The sequence below is a fragment of the Chelon labrosus genome, assembly GCF_963514085.1.
Source record: "Chelon labrosus genome assembly, chromosome: 2".
Taxonomy (NCBI): Eukaryota; Metazoa; Chordata; class Actinopteri; order Mugiliformes; family Mugilidae; genus Chelon; species Chelon labrosus.
The window spans coordinates 2,203,571-2,226,059 of NC_140338.1; the positions used below are offsets into that span (position 1 = coordinate 2,203,571).

Sequence of the window (22,489 nt, forward strand, 5' to 3'; positions counted from 1 at the left end):
AGAAAATAAAATAAAATAAAATGAAATAAAACATAAAAATGTAAACTTAAAGGGGGGGAACTCTTGTATATACATACGTTTACAATAAAGTGCAAGGTACAGTAATGCGGTGATACTTAAAGACTTAAAACGCATCTTTTTAAAATGGCTTTTAGTTGTTTTTAGTTTCTTTTTTAGCTTTGTTTTATTACTGTACTTGTTTTCCGGTGTGTTGTTTTAAATCGTTGTTTAATCTTTTGTATAGCACCTTGGTTCACCTATCGGTCGATGTAAGGTGCTATATAAATAAAGTAGCCTACATTTACATTTTACTTAAAAGTCCAGTTAAGGCTCAGAGTTGTACAGCCTTGCAACTCACTTTCATGTGATGTTGCCTCATTTCCTGTTTCATTTGTTTTGATTTGATTCTCCTTATCTACTTTCAGATCTTATGTGAATATTTGTTCATGTTTTCATTCACTTTCTTTATCCAGAAATGTATAAAATCCTGTTTGTGTATTGTAGATATTTTCGGTTGTACAACACCATTGGTACACGCCCATGCTCGGCACGTACGTGCGTACGTACGTTCTGACGCAATGACGCAGTGCGTCAGTGGGTCGACGCTGGTTAAGTGGAGTTGTTTGGGCTGTGCGCGAGGAGAGAAGTGTAGCTGGCAGTGCTGAGAGGCTCCAGTTGATGTTGCTGCTCCTGGGCCGCACGTTTCCGCTGTCATTCGCACACAGAGTCACTGCCTGCTGTCCATCCTCACTATCCAGGTCCGCTGCGGCTTTGCTCCGTCCTAATAAAACTCAGAACGACAGCCACCCGTGCACACAACACCGTCTTCGTTTAGCGCTGCCGGTCAAAATACAGGAACCATGCCCGAAAGGAGGCCCTTCGTACGGTTACCAACTGACGTTTACCCCGTCAACTATGGCTTGAGTCTGAAGCCCGACCTGATCGACTTCACTTTCGAAGGCAAGCTGGAGGCGGTGGTGGAGGTATGTTGTACCGGGACGCCTGCTACGTACATGGATGGATTTATCTGTGCTTGGCGGGGATCTTGTTATGTAATCTGACCAGCTAACGTTACCACTTGCTAGCTAATTTGCTGTGCTCGACTGTTAAATTGTTAGCCGCTAGCTGACAGGCTCTAGCTAATGCTAACATTAGCTGGAAGTTGCTACCTGGCTAACTGACCCACTCAGGCCGAAGTAGACGAATGAGTGCTTACAAAAGGAACTAACGTTGTGATATTTCAGTGACTGGCCGTATGCCAGGCGAAGCTAGCAGTCACAACATCCCCGTAGGAAGGCAGCAGACTTGCACTCTCATGTTAGCCTAGCCTGCTGCCTCAGACCGTGGACATTAAACCCGCTATCAGCTCATTTCGCTGTGATTGATGTGCCCCCAAACGCAATTAATCGCGTGCCAACAACCTTGCCCTCTCGTAAAACAAACAAATTATTACAGGGCACTGTCCGTGAATGCACCACAGATTGCAGAAGTTGTTGCCTAGCCGACTAGCTGCTAACGCTAACGCTCGCTAATGTTTGCTAAATCATGGCAACACCGTGTCGCCCCCTCCCACCTCCTGCTTTACTCACCCATTCAGCTTCTTTATGTTACATATAAACAAAAACATGAGTGAATTTTCATGCTGGTGTTAGTTAAACTTTTATGAAGCAGTCTTTTTGGGTGCATTTAAGGTTTGCATTGCACACTTTAACATTAGTTAGCCTTCACTTGAGCTGTGCTGGTATAATTAGTGTGCTTTCTACTAAATAACTGCCCGGTGAAACTCATCCACCAGCACAGTTTATTTTGGGCTTACATTTTGTGCTTACAGCGTGTAAATGGGGGCCTTTGTGCGGGCGCAGGCACCTGTCAGCCGAGTGTGTTAGCACCTGTGCCTGGTTGTAAACACTCACTCACCACACATTATCAGCAGTTGAGAGGGACCACATCAGTGTATATGGTCTGAATGTGCACTTTATACGACACTGATCGAGAGTGAGGGCCTTCATTATCAAGAGCTGATTAAAAGAACAGTAATCTCTTAAAAAAGTAAATGCAAAGCAGACAGTAAAACTGGTTTCCTGCTTGATATAGCGTACCGTGTGTGTTGCTGTAAAAGGCAAAGAAACCACAAACAAAACAGGAATTATTTGGCATTTTTTCTTTGAGGAATTACTCAAGTAATCACCTATCAGCTGTGATTGGAAACTGATTATTATGGAAGCTCTTTTGCTAGAGTTTGACTTATGTCGTTTAACGTAAGTCCCATATTTGTAGATGAATGTGTTTGTGTGCATCAGGCAAAGTATTTATTTTCTTCTCAGTGCTAAAACTCTGCTATCTGATCGGCTCTATATCCTAAAACATTTAAAATGGGAGCTATGTTCAGTATTTGTTAAGAACCATTGTTTGTTTAGTCATTCCTTGTTCACCTGAGCTTTTTACAGAGTCACATTAGCTGGAAGGAAGTCAAACAACGTGGCACGTTGCCATAATCATTGCCTCTTTATCAGTTCGTCAGCCTCCAAGTATCTCCAACCAGAAGAACCACAAACTGTAAATGTCACTATAAATACCCTCTCCGAAAACTGCACAGCATCCCAAGTGTGCCGCTGTGTTTCTTCCTCAATAAGTTGGGCTGCTACGTCTTCTGAATCCCCTCGTTTGTCTCCCGTCCCTTTTTCCTCCCCTGTCACTGTCCCTGTGACCAGATGTGTCCTTCAGTCTCTGTAGTTTTATCTCACAGTAAGTGGACGCGTTCCCGTCCCATCAGCAGCGCAAATTTGCACTAGTTTGACAAAATTCAAACTAGATCTCGGCTTCTTTACATGTTCACTGTCGAAGTCGGGGTGTTGTGACCTTTGCTGAGACTTCATCTTTCCCCAGACGAAATGAGGTTTGACGTTATGGCGCGGCGAGGATTATCAGTTGAGTATAAGTTGAGCTGTTCTGTGTCAATGTTTACAGGTTACACAGGCCACGAATCAGATTGTGATGAACTGTGCTGACATCGACATCATCACAGCTTCCTTTGTGCCACAAGGAGGAGAAGGTGAGACTTTGTCAGCTTTTTTTTTTTTAAACGAATGGAAACAAAATGGAAATGTTATTCGCAGCGTTATCGTTTCCTAAAGCAAACGGCTGATGTTGCGTCTTTATCTTCTTTTCTAGAAATTAACGCTTCAGGATTCAACTATCAAAACGAGGATGAGAAAGTCACCCTGTCATTTACTAGCGCTCTACAGAAAGGTAAGAAGGGACTTGGCTCGGCTCCTGGTTGTCCCTGCTTTTGAAACGACAGCATCCTATCGTCTGTTGAACAATAACAGATCTCCCACCCCCCTCACTTTTGGTCGTGGCTGAACGAACAGTGCAACTCTCTCTGTGCACGCCTCCCCAGGCTCCGGCACGTTGAAGATCGACTTTGTCGGGGAGCTGAACGACAAAATGAAAGGGTTCTATAGAAGTAAATATACGACTGCTGCCGGAGAGGTCCGCTACGCTGCCGTCACACAGTTTGAGGTGAGTGCGTGGCCTCAGGAAAACGGGATGTTGTTTTCTTCTGGGAATGCTGTGTTGCTCAACGCTCTGGTTGCCTGTGTTGCAACACAGGCGGGCGTGTTGGTAATGCGGCTGCAGTGTCTCACATTTTGTTCTGTTTATATGTGTGTTTTGAAAAAAAGGGGGCCACTCTGCGTTTACATTTGTTTCTTGGAAAGTCAAGTTCAAACCAGTTGGCTCTCTGACATCCTGCAGGATTTAACCACATACATTTGTTTTTTGCATCAAGGCTTTTTTACTTTTTGTCAGGAACCTCTATATCAACAAATTAAAAAATGCTCTGGTTGAAATTATGGCCCTTGTCTTGTTAGGGTCGCTGTCGACCCGGTTAGAAAAATAAGATTATAAAGCAATAATTAGAGCCAAAACTGAAATCATAAGTGAAATCCATTTACAATACAGTTTTAACTTCTGTCCCCAAGAAGTTTCAACCCCATTCACACCTGGAAACGGGAGACTTCTCAGGAGGAAAGTTACCACGGTGGGCACGGTGAAGAAAACTACACCTGGGCTGCCTTTTTGAAATGTTGTAGGTGAAGGACAGGGCCCCACTCCTCAGAGTTTGTTACAGACGCCACCGCTGTTGTTTCATATTGTCCAAAAAACAAAACGTATGTCTGCTCTTCACAAAGATGTAGCTGCGCCATCAGGAAGTTTCAAAAAGCCAGCGATTATCCTCGACTGTAACAAAAACAAAGGAGGGGTGGACAACCTGGACGGCGAGGGGTCAGGTCTGCCCAAGCAGTGAGGACAGAAAGACAAATATGTTCAGCTGCAAGAAACATATCTGCAAAGAACATACTGAAAGTTTCACTGTTTGCCACACAAGCATCTAGTCACAGACACATGCATGCTGTAACACACAGAGACTGGTTTGATTTGCTTGATTGGATGTCGTTTGTTTGATGTTGCAAATCTATATTCTGTGTTATTACTTGTTCTGCTTTCCATTTTCTGTTTGTAAAAAAGTTCTATTGCTGAACAAATATACTTTTTACAAATATATATGGGTTGAAATTGACCCGTAACACCACGGATGTTACTTTAGTTAATAATAATATGAAAAAAATTATAAAACAACAAATGTATTTAAGAGACGTGTTCTAATATCCCTCGGTAATAGTCAGGTAACACAACAACCTTTTATTTATTTATATGACTCTCTTCAGGTTCATTTTACAATTTTATTAGTTGAAATCGACGGGTAGACTGACAAAGAAAGGCCCAGAGGTCCACACCAAAAATATTAAAACTAATATTTTCATGGATAATGAAGCCTAACAATATAACCAAGAGATAAGAAACAAATTGGGTGATAGATTATTGTTTTTAGTGTGATTTACAGCTGATTTAAGGCACGGCTTGAAAACGACCCGTTAACACAGTTGTCGATTGTGAAAGCTAACACAGGAGGACGGGTAAACCTGCTGGGTACGTGCACAGGCTCTCTACCGCAGTGTGTCATCTTCCTTTAGTCGCGTGTCACTAAAACATGAACATTTAAGTTTAGACACGACCCGCCTTCATTTGTCCTCACCACAAATATGACATGAATGTGAGACAAACACAAGGACTGTTTACCTTGAGTTCAAGATAGTTACTGCAAAAACAACTTATAGTAAAATAAATCAATAATACAGTGTAGTTTTGTCGACTTGGGGGAATGAGACAACAACAACAGCTGGTTTATGAATTAGTTAATGAACCTCAGCTCTTGTTCAGAGCGTCAAGTGTTGATTGTTAAACTAAACCCAAAGCGTCTGACCCCTCAGGTGTGTAATGTGTTGTGAAAAAGTGGATAATTGTAAAGAAAATTACTTTCAGAATTACATACTTGGTCAGTTTTGAGATAAAAGTTTAAACAAAAAAAAGGTACTGGTTGGTTTCTTAGTCATATCCTTTATGTTTAGTCACACAAGTGCACACTAGGGTATGAGTACACGCTTACTTTACGGTTCCAGACCTAGGTACTGATTACACAGAGGCAGGTAGAAGCTGGAATGAATTTTAGTGGCCATAAATGAGTAGCTTTCCTTTCTTCTCTCTATCTATTTTACTCTCTCGTATAAAGCTGAGTGTCGCTACTGCTTCCCTGACATGATTTAATTCAGTTTCACCAAGTCCTGATTTGATCAGTATCAAATTATTTAGAGATTCAATTGGTTTGAAAACTATTTTACTCAAATCTAAAGCTGATGTTGTCATTGGTTCCAGAGGTTTGTGGTATTTCTACAATATCTTGCTTTTTTATTATGATTTTTATTATTATTTAACCTTTATTTAATCAGGAAGATCCTTTGGAGTATAACAACCACTTTTTCAAGAGAGTCCAAGATATGCAGCAGCAAATACAAAAGACAAATAAAAATAAAAACATTTACAAGCAAAAACGAGTGCATATTGGTCGAAATTAACTGGGCGAGCTTCCAGTCGTTCTGCAACATGTTCCGTGCAGAAAGCCTAAAGCTCACCTACCTCTAGTTTCACATCTTTCATGTGTCGTTGCTTTCGTGCAGCTCTTATCTGTCATCATACTTTTTCATTTTTAAATCCAATCAGCCTTCATTCCAGACGGTGCTCTTACATGAGGAGTCGTTGCATCTGTCATGTTCTGTGCGTCTTTCACACGTGGACTAACCTCGCTGTGCGGTCAGGCGGTGTCTCTGGTATGAAACCAGTCTTGCACGACGAGATGTCTACCGAGCGGTTGCACTAATGACTTTATGACTATAGATCAGATGTGGATCGAATGATTTATTGTTTTCGTTTTCTTTTTTTAAACCCAGCTGCGCTCTCACTGCTTTCTGTGTCTATTTGTCCGACAGTGTGTCAGATAAATCCAACCAGAGAAGACGGCTGAAATTCAATCACAACCAACACGTTTAGGATGTATTTCAAAGCTGGGTGTGAGCTACGGTCCGTCTCAGCTGGACCGATGCGCTGTCTGGGCTTGTGTGCAATCATCACACTCGGTTTCACTTCATGTCCTTTGTCCGTCTGACTCCCTCCAGGCCACGGACGCCCGCAGAGCATTCCCCTGTTGGGACGAGCCAGCTATCAAAGCCACCTTTGACATCACTCTGACAGTTCCCAAGGACCGAGTAGCCTTGTCAAATATGGTACGTGTCTCGTGTTCACTCCTCCCTCGGAGACGCTCCAGACCTCACCCTGCCTGAGTCACTCTCTGCTGCTAAGTGTTTTTATTTTATTTTTTTAAACGTGTGTTTCCCTCTTTTCTCTTCCTTTTTCTTTACATAACAGAGGCCAGACGGTCACGGCGTATTCTGCCTCTGACTAAAATTGTATTCAACTCTGAGTGAAATGCAGCTAATATATATATACATGAACCGACGGACATCGTAGGGAATATTCTCTTAAATCTGACGTGGTTATTGTTGGCACTGTCACAATAAACCCAAATTCCTTTTAACAGCATTATTCTGACAGTATATGTCACTGTGCTGGGTTGTAACTATAATAATAACATACATACATTTGCATTAAGAAAACATATTTGGTTGTGTGTCTAAAAACCTGCAGAATGTCCCTTTATAGTAAATTTAAAACAAAATATATGCAATTAATGGTGCATCAGCTGTGGAAATCATGCGATTAATCCAGATTAAATATTTAAATCTATAGTCAGCCCTAACTGTTATAAACGTGCTATCTTCAGAAATCTTAACTGAAAGTGTTTTTAAGTAAATGGCTTCAGAAAACATCATCTGGCTCAGATTAATTCCTCCGCCGCTCCGGGCTAAGACGCTTCATCTGGGCTGTGACAGAGAAGCTAAATCAGTCGCCTTCACATGAACGCAGTCCTTTTCCACAAAACAGAACATTATTTAATTGTGAGTGACACGTAATGGTATTAAATAGTGCAAATGATTGTTAAGAACTAGTAATTGTTTTATTGCAGACAATCAGGCAGCACATCTTTGTTGTCTGTGCAGACTGAGGCTGCTCCGTCTCTTGTGCACATACCTGCTGCAGCGCATTCTGTCTGCAGGATTACTGTGACCTTTATAGTCCAGGTGCAGGACAATGCTGAGTTCATTTATTTATTCAAACACCCACACACACACACCCTAAAACCTTCAGGCCTGATTCGATTGACCTGGCACATCTTTGCCGGAGAGTTTAGCTTGACTGCCTCTGAACACAGGTGCAGTTTAGTGGACACTTTGTGGGAAGCTGAGGATTAAGACGCTGAGAAAGATGTTCTTAGAAACTATTCCATACAGGAAATTAAGTCAGAAATTGTGACTCAGATTCTTATTTGAGTTGTTTACTTCACTTATGTGCGCCAGAGATGGATGAGACGGATAGAGCAGAGGACGCTAGACGCTGATGTCAGGGAAGCTGTCCGAGTCAGAGCACGACTCCTGCTGATAATGTTAAAACCCAACAAGCACAGGACGCCAAAAAGAACAAGGTGTCTCTGTATTTAAGCTGTTGACAGAAACCAAAAGTTAAAACCTTTTCTTTCCTCTGCAGAATGTCATCGACCGAAAGCCATCCCCAGAAGATGAAAACCTCGTCGAGGTGAAGTTCGCCACCACGCCCATCATGTCCACATACCTTGTTGCTTTTGTCATCGGTGAATACGATTACGTGGAGAGCCAGTCGACGGACGGCATCATGGTACGCGTCTACACGCCGGTCGGGAAGGCAGAGCAAGGGAAGTTTGCGCTGGAGGTGAGCAGTCGATGGAAACGTGTTTTACTTTTTAAGTGCAGGAAACCACTTAGATGTAATAAATGCATGAGTGTAGTTACTGGATGCTTTCACCGCGCACTAAGAGCTTTACAGCCAGAGCTGGACCAGTAGACTAATAAACATAAATTCATTCTCTTTTCTCTTTTTTTATTTTTAGGTTGCAACTAAGACCTTACCGTTCTATAACGACTACTTCAGTGTTCCTTATCCGTTGCCTAAAATCGATCTCATAGCTATTGCTGATTTTGCTGCTGGTGAGTAACTTTAAATCTCCCGTTCAGAGACTTTACACCTTCTGAGCGCTTTAAAGTGAGAGTGACACGTTCTCTTCTCTCGTCCAATCAGGTGCCATGGAAAACTGGGGCCTTGTAACCTACAGGTGAGATTATATATTCAAGATATTAATCACTGATGCAGTAAACATTTAAGTTTGCCCCTGACATCATTTTACCACGTATTTGACTGCTATTTAATTATTAATTAACATAAGTTATGCAAAATAATCGATCCAAATCTCCCATTATTTGTTTTTATATCATAATAGTTGATAACATGCTCATATCTGTTGCTTTGCAGCTTCAGATCTCAGTTTTTATGACAGATCCTGGTGTATCTTCTTGGTCGTCAGCTCTAATGTCTTTTTAATTGCGTCGTGTTTAGCTGAACGCGCTGCCACCTGTTAGGTATCCATCAGACACGTGATTAGCATACGGCAGCGGGATCCGTTCGTCTGCCGTCCTCGGCCACCTGCGTGCGGCGTTTCTCCTGATAAACAGCCCCAGCAGCTGATCAGGACGGAGAGGAACCCGCTGGTTTGCAGATTAAACGCGTCGACCGACCTTCAGCCGCCTCCGAGCTAACCTCGAGTCTGTGTCGTTGGTTTTTTTTTTTATCTTCCAGGGAGACGGCGCTGCTGATCGACCCCAAGAACTCCTGCTCGTCCTCCAGGCAGTGGGTGGCGCTGGTGGTCGGACACGAGCTCGCGCACCAGTGGTTCGGAAACTTGGTCACCATGGTAACCGGCTGTAATCTTTCACCAGATGTTGTTTTTCCTTTGTGAGAAAATACCATAACTGATACCAGTTACCATTTCTGAGCTCTGAAGACATCCAGGCAGACGTCTGCTCTAGGAACCTACTTCTGATTTAATTTTGTCTTGTGCACGGTTTCGGCTTCTGTGTCAGTTTGACGCCGTAGATACGCCGACAGCTCGGACCCTAACGCCGTAGCCTGACGTGCAGACACCTCCCCAGAAATATAACTACACCACAAGAGCTGTGATTGGTCCGCTTGGTGGCACCGTGTTTCCTCTTTAGTATTTCCAGCCGCTTCTGCATCTCTGCAGTTTTGTAATTGATTGTTTTGAATCAATAAAGATGGAACACATGGAGGAAAGGTTAACTGAGGAGGTTCAGAGGCCCAAACATTTGTACGACTCGTCTTCAGCGAAGGTTTTAGTCGCTGAACGTTGTTGAAAGTAAAACAGAAAGTAGAAACAATGATCAACCCAACTGTGGTTTGGGTGGCGTTCTTACTCGCTCTGGCATGTGTAGGTCACACCATCTCCGTCTCTCAGAGCCATAAACCACACCTTAATCTATGTTGTAAAGAATTCTGAAAATTTTTTTAACGAACTCCATCTGCAAAACAAAGACGGTGTCCAGTGAAAGTATAGTTAATTTAAAAAGAAAAGTGAAACGCTCACCACAAAATAATCATTTGGTTGGATTTGTTTTTATGAACCTTCTCTCTGTCACGGACTGAACTCACCAATCCAGTCTGAGGAGCTTTGATAGCCGGCCAGCTGTCTGTGTAGCGAGCTATGTACTTTTGTCTTGAGCACAAAACTGCTCTTAGCGGTGACCTTTTCTCAAACCTAAAACGGGAGAAGACGGCGGAATTACAAGTTTCAGGGCAGGGCGATGCATCATCAGGCACAAAAACTATAATAAAAAACAAAAGACTGTGTTTAAAGGATACATTTACAAAACAACTGTCGGAATTAAATGAGCCAAAAACACATCTATAAAGTGTCTGGAGCAGGAAACTTTAAATCCAAGCTGTGTTTTCTCTCCAGACATATCTTAAAAGCCAGAGTAAACTGAGGATTGTGCTTCTTCTTTGGTCATTTCTTAATCTGTTTCAAATGTGTGTCCCACAGGAATGGTGGACCCACCTGTGGCTCAACGAGGGCTTTGCGTCCTGGATCGAGTATCTGTGCGTGGACCATTGTTTCCCAGAGTACGACATCTGGACCCAGTTTGTCTCCGCCGACTATACTCGCGCTCTGGACCTGGACGCACTGGACAGCAGCCATCCAATAGAGGTCAGCCGTGCAGAGACGGGACTGTGTGTGTGTGATTATGGCAGCGAGTATTTTTGTTTATATGGCCCCGCCGAGCCACAGAGTCTCCTCTTTACAGCGGCCTGGAGTTTGTGATGTGTTAATGATTACACATCCCGCTGTGTGTTTTTAATTTATCTATTCAAAACATAAAAGTTCCTGTCTTCTGTCTGGTGCTCCAGGTGAACGTGGGCCATCCGTCAGAGGTAGATGAAATCTTTGACGCCATCTCCTACAGCAAAGGAGCGTCTGTGATCCGCATGTTGCACAACTACATAGGAGACGAGGTTGGTTGTTGGCTGACTCCCAAGTCTGCTGTTTGCATTTATGTGTGGTTTTAATTTCACTTGACCTCTCTCTGTTTCTCTGCAGGACTTTAGGAAAGGAATGAACTCCTACCTTTTGAAGTTCCAGCATAAAAACGCAGCGACAGGTAACGATGGACAGATTCTCTCCCGGAGATGAAATGGTCGATTTCCCAGATTCGTGCTCCTCTGACTTGTGCTGTTTTTTTTTCTCCAGAGGACCTATGGGACTGTCTGGAACAGGCCAGTGGGAAACCCATTGCTGCGGTAATGGGCTCATGGACCAAACAGATGGGCTTCCCAATAATAGTAGTCGACGAGGAACAGGTGAGCGTGGTTGGACACGAGCTGTTCCTGTAAGGCTGAGTGAGATTCTCCTTCAGGGTCATGATTTCAATCAGCAGTTTATTAATCTTTTAAAATATAACAGAACTTTTCCTAATACGTTTTATTCAGACCTAACGACGACATGAAAAATGTACGCTTTTTAAATTTTACCAGATGATTATTGAGTTTTTACTATATTCTGTCATTTATTGGCGTCAGTCATTTATGATTTAACTTCAGCGACTTGTGCTGATTGCAGTTGGAAATGCACGTGTATTATCCTGTAGTAGAGAGTCACCATTCATACTAACATTAACCTGACATGCTTGTTTATGTTAGAGGAAGAACACGTAAACTCCACGTAGAAAAACCCCAGACAGTCAGCAGGTTAGAACCCACAACCTTCATGCTGTGATGCTAAACCCTGCTAAACGTTGCTTCTACCCATTTGCAGCAGGACGTCAGAAACAATCTTCTTACAACTTGTAAATTCGAATCAAAGCAGCGCTACATGCTACCGTTTAGCATCGTGATTAGCAACTGCTCGTAAAATGTCCCCAGTCTTGACGTTGCTCGTCGAGGTCGTCGATGAATGTTCCTTCTACGCCTGCAGCTCTCTAGTACTTATCTGGTGACTGGTTTCTGTTTTTTCTAATCTGTTGATTCGCTTCTCCTCCTGACCACGCTGTTATTTATAGCAAGGTGATGACCGCATACTCAAGTTATCTCAAAAGAAGTTCTGTGCCAGTGGACCACATAATGGTGAGTGTTTGTTCAGTGTAAAAATACACACAAAAAGAAAAAACCATGTGATGCAGAGCTCATGCTGCTTTTTCATTAGAATATATGAACGCATGCTGAGGCGGCTTCTCACTGGTGGCCTCTATTTCTCTGTCGGGACAGGTGAGGACTGCCCCAACTGGATGGTCCCCATTAGTATTTGTTCCAGCGAGGATCCCAAATGCGTCAAGCTCAAGGTTCTGCTGGACAGACCAGAGACCACCATCACTCTGAACGGCATCGGCCCAGACCAGTGGGTCAAGGTGAGGCCCCGGCTGCAGACGCCCCCCCATATATATACACACACACACACACACACACACACACACACACACACACACACACACACACACACACACCGGCCGTTTATGTGCATCCTATCTCAGCTCTGATAAAATAATTGGAGTCTGGTGGAATCTGTAAATATAAGTAAAATATAAAGTAAGAATTTCTTGATTTAATTTGTAAACGTTAAGGTTAGATGTAAGTCGTCTCCCTGCATTAACTCTGAACAATGTCGCCCCCTTCCTAATAATGTGGCTCTGCATTCGACTCGTTTGTTGACGGTCGTCCACATACTTGCAGGTCAAACATTTAACTGAAAGAATGTGGTTTTTGTTTGAGGAATGCTTCGCTGTTTGCTGTTTCCAGTTTCCTGCGCCAGCGATGAGTCGTCGTGGGTGACTTTGAGTTTAATCAGTGAGTCACAAGAGAAGACGCCTCAGTCCGTCCTATTTTCACGAGTAAAACATAGAAGTTCAAACAGAGTTCAGAGACGGGAGTTCCTCGTTGTAAACTGAGATGAAGAGGAAGAGGAAGAGAGGATGAGGTCGTCATCTCAATCTGACCTAATGCCTCCATGCCGCCCACAGCTGTGGCCAGAGTCACTGTCACTGAACTTCACTGTCACCTTTTAATGTTCTGCAAAAACACTGATCTGATATAGTGCAGGTCTCCCTTGTGGTGACTCATCAGAGAATGGACATGGACCTTCTGAGGGTGTCCTGTTGTTAGTGGGGGGGGCCTTTGAGGGGAGGGTCCTCTGTGGATCATCCCACAGATACTTGATCAGTTTGGGATCTAGTGAATCTGGAGGCCAGGTCAACACCTTGTGCTGTTCTTCATGTTTTTTTTTAGTTGTTCCTAAAGTGTTTTTGTGTGTGTGTCTGTGTCAGGCTGCATCCTGCTGGGGATGGCTGCTGCCATCAAGGAGTGTCATTGCTATGGGGTGGGGGTGCCTGGTCTGGTCTAGGTGGGGTGGGGGTGCCTGGTCTGGTCTAGGTGGGTGCTACATGTCTAAGTAACATCCACACCAATGAATGCCAGGTCCAGAAGTTTCCCAGCAGAACACTGAACTGTCACAAGATGGTTTTAATGTTATTGACTTCTCCTGTCAGTGGTCATAATGTTGTGGCTGATCGGTGTATATTGTGGGTCTGGACAGACATGGATGTAAAGTGTAACTGGACTGGTTGGTGGAGGCGTCCAGACACGGGGCAGGTTATTTAATCCTCTCGTGGGCGCGTCCTGATAATCAGAGCAGCTGTTGTTGTTGCTGCGTGAATAACGGTTCCTCAGGAAGTGAACGGTGCAAACAAAGGATTCAGAATGGATCGGCCTCTTTACAGCTGTGGCTCACAAACAATACCTTGAACTCTCACTGATTCAATGCTGGTTCCAGCTTACACTGTTTGTTCAGAGCCACACAGTTAAACGTCTGAGTTACAGGCAGCGTTAACATTCGTAACGATCCTGTTCACCAGGTTAAAAACACTGGGCCTGAGAGGCTCAGATGATAAAGTCTTTGCCACACTCTGACCCACTTATCTTTCTCCTGTTTACAGATTAACCCCGGCACTGTGGGCTTCTACCGCATCCAGTACAGCTCGTCCATGCTGGAGAGTCTGCTCCCGGGCATCAGAGACCGCAGCCTGCAGCCTGTGGACCGGCTCGGCCTGCAGAACGACCTCTTCTCCCTTGTAAGACATAAACACACACAGAGCCCTACTCTAGGGATGTCCCAGGACAACCAAACAGTCATTTCCTTTTTTTTTTTCCTCTGTGGCAAAATGGGATCTGCAGCAAGTGTTGGTTTAGAGTCCACGTCCTTCCAGTGAAGTTAAAGAATCAAAGAGAAAGCACAGGATAAAAGTGGAGAAACAGAACGTTAGAGACATTCAAGATTTCCCTGATTTGGAAATGAGAACCTTCATTTACATCAGATAAATTTAAATCTTTGAATATCATTGAAAACTTTGTGAATCCAACCAAACGGTCTCTATGGAGAATTTATTTTTCCAAAAATACAACTCATTACAACAGGCCTTCGCCACAAAAAGCCACAAAAAGCCACAAAAAGCCTTGCTAGGTTTTAAAAAAACAAAAATAGTTTTCAGAAAATGTGTCTTAACGCTTGTGGTCGATTTCTAAGTAAGAGTTTTTGAGCCTTTGAATATTCTTAAAGCCCAGAAGAAGCTGGCGTTAAGCTCACGTTGCCAGAAAATCCTCCTTTTCGTGATTTGAAAGATCTGATCTCAATTCATAAAATCTCTGGATCAGTTTGTCCCGTATCCTCTCGTTGTAAATCTTGCTGCAATCTTGTTAGAGGTTAGTGGATGTGTGAGGGAGATCTACAACATGACAGAAGCTCCAGCTCTTTAGAGCAGCGACGGACCTGAAAGATGGTTGGATTTATAAAGTGTGACGACGGAGAAGAGCTGCTCTAAAGTAAAGACGTGTGAACGATGTGAAACTAGAGGGAGAAGATTGTGGAAATACACAAATCTCTGGAATTAATAACTGAACTGAAATCTCTCTAAATGAATTCATATTTATCTGTATTATCTTCCTCCATCACAACGCGTTCATTCTGCAGGAGTAAGTTTATTTCAGAGACCCAGGAGGGACAGTGTGTGTCTCAGCACTGGAAGGTTTTAATCGTTTTTGGTTTTTTTGTGTGTGCGTCCTCAGTCTCGTGCAGGGATGATCAGCACGGTGGAGGTGCTGAAGCTGATGGAGGCGTTTGTCAACGAGCCCAACTACACGGTGTGGAGCGACCTCAGCTGCAACCTGGGGGTGTTGTCTTCGCTGCTGTCCCACACCGACTTCCACGAGGAGATCCAGGAGTTCATCCGGGACCTCTTTACTCCCATCGGCCTTGAGCTGGGCTGGGACAGCAAGCCAGGGGAGGGTGAGGAAGAGCTTTCCATTAAATAGAAGAAGTGTAATTTATCATCAGAGGCACATGAGCTCAACTGAATCATTATGAAGAGTGTTTTTATTGGTTGAGTTGGAGGAGATTGTGTTGTTTGTTTCCACCGTCCTCCTGACGTCTTGTGTGTGTGTGGTTGTGTCCCTGCAGGTCACCTGGACGCCCTGCTAAGAAGTCTGGTTCTGGGGAAGCTGGGCAAGGCGGGACACAAACCCACGCTGGAGGAGGCCCGGCGGAGATTCAAGGACCACGTGGAGGGCAAGCAGGTCCTGCCTGCAGACCTTAGGAGTCCGGTTAGTGTCACCGTCCTTGTGTTTGGCAGCTTCATGTTTCATTCGAAGTCGATAGAAGTCATTTGATTTCCTGGTTTATTTAAAATATGAAACTTAACCCGTTAGTGTGCAACGGTGAATTTAAGCTATTGGATTTATAATTCTGTGCCTCGCCGGCCACAAACCTCACATCACTGGTTTCAGCTTATAGTGTGAGCAGCTGTGGTTGACGTCCAGACCACTACTACGACACTACAGCTCCAGTTCTGAGAGATCACAAAGCCAAAGCTTATGTGTCAATTTTATATAAATAAATAAATATATCTTCATTTTCAGGTTAATGTTTCTATGAACTGTTCAGCTCAACCATTTAAAACTTGCTGCTTTGTCAACGATAATGAGTGACTAGGATTTCCTTATTATGATCTGAACCAAGACACGTCACAGTTTGACTTCATTTCCATGTTTTTATATCTTTGACCTTCAACAAAAAAACAACCTGCAGTGACTCTAGACGCCGTCAGCCTCAGACTGAGCTGGATTTAGATTTATACAACAAGACACACAGGTCACATGACTCTGGATCAGCTGATGACAAACCCATTGTGTGCAAAGTGATTAGAAACTAAAAGCTCCTCTGATGCAGAGCAACTTCACAGACTGTAACTCTGTTCTAATCTGGTTTTTAGTCTTTTTATTTCATGATGTTGATGCTGAGTGTGTTTGTCTTCACCAGGTTTATCTAACGGTGCTGAAGCACGGAGACAGCGCCACGTTGGACACGATGCTGAAGGTAAAACATGAATGAGAGCCTGTCCCAGCTGGGATGGATGAATGAATGAATGAGTTTTCTTTCTTAAGTTTATATTTTTATTTTAAATCCTGAAAACCTTCCTGCAGAGATCAGAAAGAGATTAACGTTGTTTCCTGTGACTCTCAGGAGCTCAATTAAATTAGAATGAAGAGTGTTTTTATTTACGTTGTAAATTGTAGGAGATTGTTCTTTATTCCCTCTGATTAAATAACATTATCGGTCTATTTTCCATCGTTGTACTTAACTGACCCGTCACTGAACTTGGTTTATTCTGTATATTATTATTATATATCTGTGCCTTAGTTTACATCAACAGTTTCAGCTTCCTGTTTTTATGATGTGGTTTTTTATTTCATAATTGACTACATTTCCACACGGTGATGAATAAAGTCCTATCTTATCTTATCTTATCTTATTTAAGACACTTACATAATCCAGTAGTAATCAAACTATTCCATAAGCAGTGACTTATTCATAATGTCTTTATTTCTTTCTGTCGTCCCTCCCTCAGCTCCACAAGCAGGCAGACATGCAGGAGGAAAAGAATCGTATCGAGCGGGTGCTCGGCGCCATCTCTGCCCCGGACCTCATCCAGAAAGTCCTCAGCTTCGCCCTCTCGGTACGTGACGACCTCTTTCACTCGCAAACTTTAGTTTCTCAGGGCCGATGGAGGAAATGAAAACCAGGTCATCGTATTTGTTTTAAAGTGACCCCCTGTTTTATTTTTTGACTATGTTTGTAATCATGTGACACTGGAGGAAGTGACACCCAGCGAGTTCTTTTTATTTATTCAAGGTTTATTTATTTATTTAATCTAGATCTGTTCTCTGTGCTGAAATCTACTGAGGATGGAAAAAGAACAGATCTGAGCTGCTGTTGCAGAGTCAGTCCCCCCTGGGAACCGGAAGTTAAAACAGAATTATCAATTATTACAAGAGTCAGGTCTGATCAGAGCAGAAGAACAAATAACGTCTAAAGATGAGGCTTGGCTGCAGCCTGACACCGATCTAATCATTTTAAAATGTCCTCAATATCAGTCGGGACGTCCCCAGTTACTGTGTTGACTGATGTAGGCGTCACTCAGTGAGATGTTTGAATATAAGGTATGATGAACATGAGACGTGTCTCTGCGGTGAATTCAAATGTCCTACTGTTCTCTGCAGGGGTCACAAACGATATGGTTTTAATACAAGGCCCAGTCTTCTGTATTTAAGAGAAGTCTGGTAACACGCCGTTATTATGGGACGACCAATCTGAGACTTTTTTTTTCCCTTAAACAAATGCTGCGTTCCAGAAAACTGGGAGGTCTGAAATTTCCGACATCCTAGTAGGAGAAGTTTTCTGGAATGTCACTTAAAGCCGGAGGTCCTACTAGTGCAGTCAGGACTTCACTGAGGTGCAGCAGCCTGACGTCCCAGGACACTGAAATGCACACCGTGAATGTTAAAACATAATTTATTAGACTATAAAATGCATTAATCTGTTTTTTTTTTTTTTTTTGGTCATACTAGAAATCATCATATTACACAACATGACTTTTGCCGGAGAATATGTCGCTATAATCTCTCTGCATTAAGTTATTAGATGAAGTGTAGCCTGATGTTACAAAAACAAACAAAACAAACAAGTCTGACAAAAACAGAGGAGGTTTGTAGAGCGTCTACCATCGTTAGCTTCCAGCACAGAGAGAAGTATTTTACCTGTTGCTGGTGGAAAAACCTCAATTTCGTAACTTCAGAAACAAAACAAATATCATGGTCGGCCATGTTTGTAGTTTATGTTCAGCTTGGTTCTCCTGGAACGTTTTGAGGTCACATCAAGTTCACTCCAAGCTTTCCAGCTTTCTGGAACGCAGCATAATTCAGCTGCTCAGGACGATCTGATTGGCTCTGCAGATCTTAGCAGGAGCAGAATCAGTTCCCAACGAAGTGGTTTCAGATTGTCCGTCACAAAACACACAACAGGGACGTTGGTCTGGCTGTCATGGCTGCAAACAAACTCATCTGTCTCCTGCTTCTCGTCTCTGAACAGGAAGAGGTTCGTCCCCAGGACACGGTGTCGGTAATTGGCGGCGTGGCGGGAAGCAGCAAACATGGCCGGAAAGCCGCCTGGAAGTTTGTGAAGGACAACTGGGAGGAGCTTTACAACCGCTACCAGGGAGGCTTCCTCATATCACGCCTCATCAAGGTAAGAAGAGGAGGTTGTCATCCTCGCCCCTTTAAGTGGTTCATCTGTTTGCATAATCGAACTCAAAGCCTCCTGTAACCATGGTGATATGAAGAAGAGGCCGTGGCGTTTTAGTGGGACTTCTTTCTTTTTCCTTTCTGGCTCTGATTCATCTCGTTGTCATCTTGTCTCTGCAGCTCACGGTCGATGGATTCGCGATTGATAAAATGGCTGCTGAAGTAAAGGTGAGAGCTCTTCACAAACCTCTCTGCTGCTGGAATACAGAACAACCTCAGGGGTTTTCATATGATTTATAGTTTTATATGTTTGTATTTATACGCCATAAACTCCCTAACCCTCTCTGGAAGGTTTTTCTCCTTGACTCAGTCTCCAGGAAACGTTCAGTGTTTGTAGTTTCAGCCTTTGACTGAGTGGACTCCATGGACTCTGTTTATTGGTGTTGAATCAAGTTGTTAGTTACTGAATGATGATCTCCTGCTTCCACCTCACCGGCCACCTTACTGCTCCTCCAGAGTGAAGTTCTTCTACACAACAGTTACACTATATTGATGAAAGTATATGAACTTAATCCATAGGGTTTAATATGACGTGGGTCCCCCCTCTGCAGCTAGAACAGCTTCAACTCTTCCACAAGGTTTAGGAGTGTGTTTATGGGAATCTTTGACCACTCTTCCAGAAGAGCATTTAGTGAGGTCAGACACTGATGTTGGACTAGAAGGCCTGGCTCTCAGTCTTCTATCAGGTTGAGGTCAGGACTCTGTGCAGGCCAGTCAACTTCTTCCACACCAAACTCTCTCATCCATGTCTTTATGGACCTTTCTTTGTGCTCTGGTGCTCAGTCATGAGTTGGGACAGGAAGGGTCCATCCCCAAAACTGTTCCCACTAAGTTGGGAGCATGGATCCATCCAGAATCTCTTGGTCTGCTGAAGCATTCAGAGTTCCTTTCACTGGAACTAAGGGGCCAAGCCCAGCTCCTGAAGAACACCCCCACACCATAACCCCCCCCCCCCCCCTCCACCAAACTTCACACTTGGCTCAATGCAGTCAGACATGTACCGTTGTCCTGGCAACCACCAAACCCAGATTCCTCCATCAGATTACCAGATGGAGAAGTGTGATTCATCCCTCCAGAGTCTCCAGTGCTCCAGAGTCTCCAGTGGTGGCTGCTTTACACCACTGCATCCGACGCTTTGCATTGTACTTGGTGATGTACGGCTTGGATGCAGCTGCTCGCCATGGAAACCCATTCATGAAGCTCTCTACTGTTCTGGAGCTGATCTGAAGGAAACATGAAGCTTGGAGGTCTGTAGAGATTGACTCTGTAGAAAGTTGGTGACCTCTGACCTCTATGCATCTCTGATCCTGCTTTGTCGTTTTACGTGGCCTGACACTTTGTGGCTGAGTTGCTGTTTTGACGCTACAAGGATGTGATTCTCGTTTATAACAGACCTGAAACAAATAACTTGTAAAGATGAGGCTTGGCTGCAGCCTGACACCGATCTAATCATTTTAAAATGTCCTCAATATCAATCAGGACATCCCCAGTTAGTGTGTTGACTGATGTAGGCGTCACTCAGTGAGATGTTTGAATATAAGGTATGATGAACATGAGACGTGTCTCTGCGGTGAATTCAAATGTCCTACTGTTCTCTGCAGAGGTCACAAACGATATGGTTTTAGTACAAGGCCCAGTCTTCAGTCTTTACCTGCTGAGGTTTGTTAAGACGTCTTTTCTGTTCCTGCAGAGTTTCTTTGAGAGTCATCCGGCGCCGGCGGCTGAGCGTACGGTGCAGCAGTGCTGCGAGAACATCCTCCTCAACGCCGCCTGGCTGAAGCGCGACGCGGACGACATCCAGCAGTATCTACTGCAGCGCAAGGCACCCCCAGTCTGAGCAGCCTCCTCCTCCTCCTCCCGCCTCCGCCTCCTCCTCCTATTCCTCCTCCAAGCCCTCCCCCGCCTCCCCTCCCTCCAGCGCGGACCTCCCAGCATCATAGAAAACTGTATGAAACAAGAAGACAAAGCCAAGAATTTAACTGAGTGTTGGAAACACAAAGAGACTCTTTCTACATCGAAAAGCATAAGAATCGGTTTTAGTCAGACCAGGAATGTAGTTTTAGCCCCATTCTGTCCACATCCGCCACGTCAAGAGTCACGGAAACATCACAACCCTGGAAAAGATCGATAACCCTGCTAACACGGTTGAGCACATGCCCTCGTTATGCACACCTTCCTCAACCTCTGCGTCTTAGCTGAGAAAACTGTGAACCCCTTCCTCCCTCCTTTTTCTCCCCGTCGCCACCAGTTTTAAACGCACGAGGGACGATTGTTTGTTCTGCGTTCGCTGCTTTGTTGATTTGGTTCTCTGTACAAACGGTTAATATGACGGCCCCACTCTTCCTTCTCTTTCGGGCGTTGTGATTGAGGCCGTCTGGGCAGAGTGGGGTTAAAGGCGGTAGTAGTGCGAGTCGTAGTTTCCAACGGCACTGATTCTCCACTGCTAACAAACGGTTAAGACGAGGCGAGCAGCGCTAGCATGGTACTACGTTGTAAACTGTATAATTCAGGCATTTTTTTTTTTATTATTATTATTTTTTTTTTTTGCGGTTGTTCCTTTTAAATAACGAGTAAATGGAAAAGTTCATGGATACCTGTTTCCACCACCTCCCCCCTAAAAAAACAAAACAAAACAAAAAAACTGAGCTCTGTTCAGAGTTTGTATAGTTTAAATCGTCCACACGCATATTTAATCCAGTTTCTTTATCCAGCCACACGCGATGAAATGAAATGAAATGAAATGAAGATACAGGCGTGTTTTTATAAGACATCCGATGCAGTGATTTATTTAAATGTTGAGATAATCTTATATATTGAGGAGAGGGGAATAATAATAAAACAAACACAAAAAAAAAAGATCACAACACTATTTATCGGGGCCTTTTTTCATTCTGAAGTAACATCAGGAAACGCCTCTCCATGGGACCGGGGGGGTCCGGCGAGGCCCGGTCCGGACTCTGTGGCCGTGACAGATCGACTCCACTCCACTGTTGAACTCGGGACGCCTTAAACTGGTCGACTGGTTTGCAGTAAATACTAAACACTGAAGTGGTGATGAGAGATGACTTCCACATAGCGTCAAATGTATCTTAACATGACAGATTATGCAGACTTGTTGAACGAGTATATCTATATAGAATTTACAATTTGATGTGGGTTTTTTTTTTTTTTTTTTTTTTGGAAACATAACTACCAAGTCATCCAAACTGTTGTTGAGACACTTTTCCCCTCCTGGAACATTTTTTATTTTTTTTTGGTTTATTTGTTTGTTTTATTTCTTTTTTTGTTAAAAACTAAAGTTGGTGTTCATTAAAGTGAAAAAGGATTTAAAAAACTAATGATGTGAAATCGGTGCACGTTTATGATTTTTATGAGTGAGGTGTGAGTGTACCTGCCTGGGAAAAAAAAATAAATAAATAAATGGTTTTACTGTGAGTTGTGTCGCACGTGGAGCGGCACAGAGTCGGTCGTGTGGGATGACACGTGGTCGCTGCAGGTTAATGATGTGTCTAGAACGGCTGACTTGTACCTGAGGAGATTAAACTGGGGAGAGAATGATCAGAGGGGAAAGTTAAAACAGGTTTTTGGTCTTTTAGAGCATCTGCAGAACATGTTCATGCATCGCTAGGACGACTTTATCGACCGTGCAGAGATGTTTCATGTCTGTTTGTTTTTGTTTGTTTTTGTTTTTTTTGAATGAATCGGATTTCAGTTCAACATGTGGAATGTTTTTGTGGTTCTGACTTTTAAGAAGAGGAGAAAAAAAAAAAACTGTTAATCTGGGGTAACTTTGATTTTTAGTGTTGCCAAGGCAAATGTAAATATGCAGTCCAATAAAGTAACACTTGATGATACAGCACCTGTCCCTGCAGGAACCTTTCTCAGGTTTATCCAGACCAGTTTATTTAACAAA

At 43.5% G+C, this 22,489-nt stretch overlaps 1 protein-coding gene across 1 annotated transcript; it reads left to right on the plus strand.

The window, feature by feature from the left end:
• Positions 1-530: 530 nt before the first annotated feature.
• npepps (aminopeptidase puromycin sensitive) lies at positions 531-22,433 on the plus strand. The gene is made up of 23 exons (XM_084559720.1): positions 531-983; positions 2,968-3,052; positions 3,172-3,249; positions 3,401-3,522; positions 6,573-6,680; positions 8,059-8,259; positions 8,438-8,534; positions 8,626-8,659; positions 9,181-9,295; positions 10,442-10,606; positions 10,807-10,911; positions 10,997-11,057; positions 11,147-11,256; positions 11,955-12,018; positions 12,160-12,299; positions 13,881-14,015; positions 15,007-15,226; positions 15,398-15,540; positions 16,256-16,312; positions 16,845-16,952; positions 18,365-18,520; positions 18,697-18,744; positions 20,267-22,433. The coding sequence occupies exons 1-23, from the start codon at positions 861-863 to the stop codon at positions 20,411-20,413; spliced, it is 2,622 nt and encodes an 873-aa protein (XP_084415846.1). The 5' UTR covers positions 531-860; the 3' UTR covers positions 20,414-22,433.
• The last annotated feature ends 56 nt before the right edge of the window (positions 22,434-22,489 follow it).

Coding starts and splice junctions, on each gene's coding strand:
- npepps (XM_084559720.1), top strand. CDS start 861: ATGCCCGAAAGGAGGCCCTTCGTACGGTTACCAACTGACGTTTACCCC. Junction 12,019..12,159: donor TGCCAGTGGACCACATAATG/GTGAGTGTTTGT, acceptor CTGTCGGGACAG/GTGAGGACTGCCCCAACTGG. Junction 15,227..15,397: donor GGACAGCAAGCCAGGGGAGG/GTGAGGAAGAGC, acceptor GTGTCCCTGCAG/GTCACCTGGACGCCCTGCTA.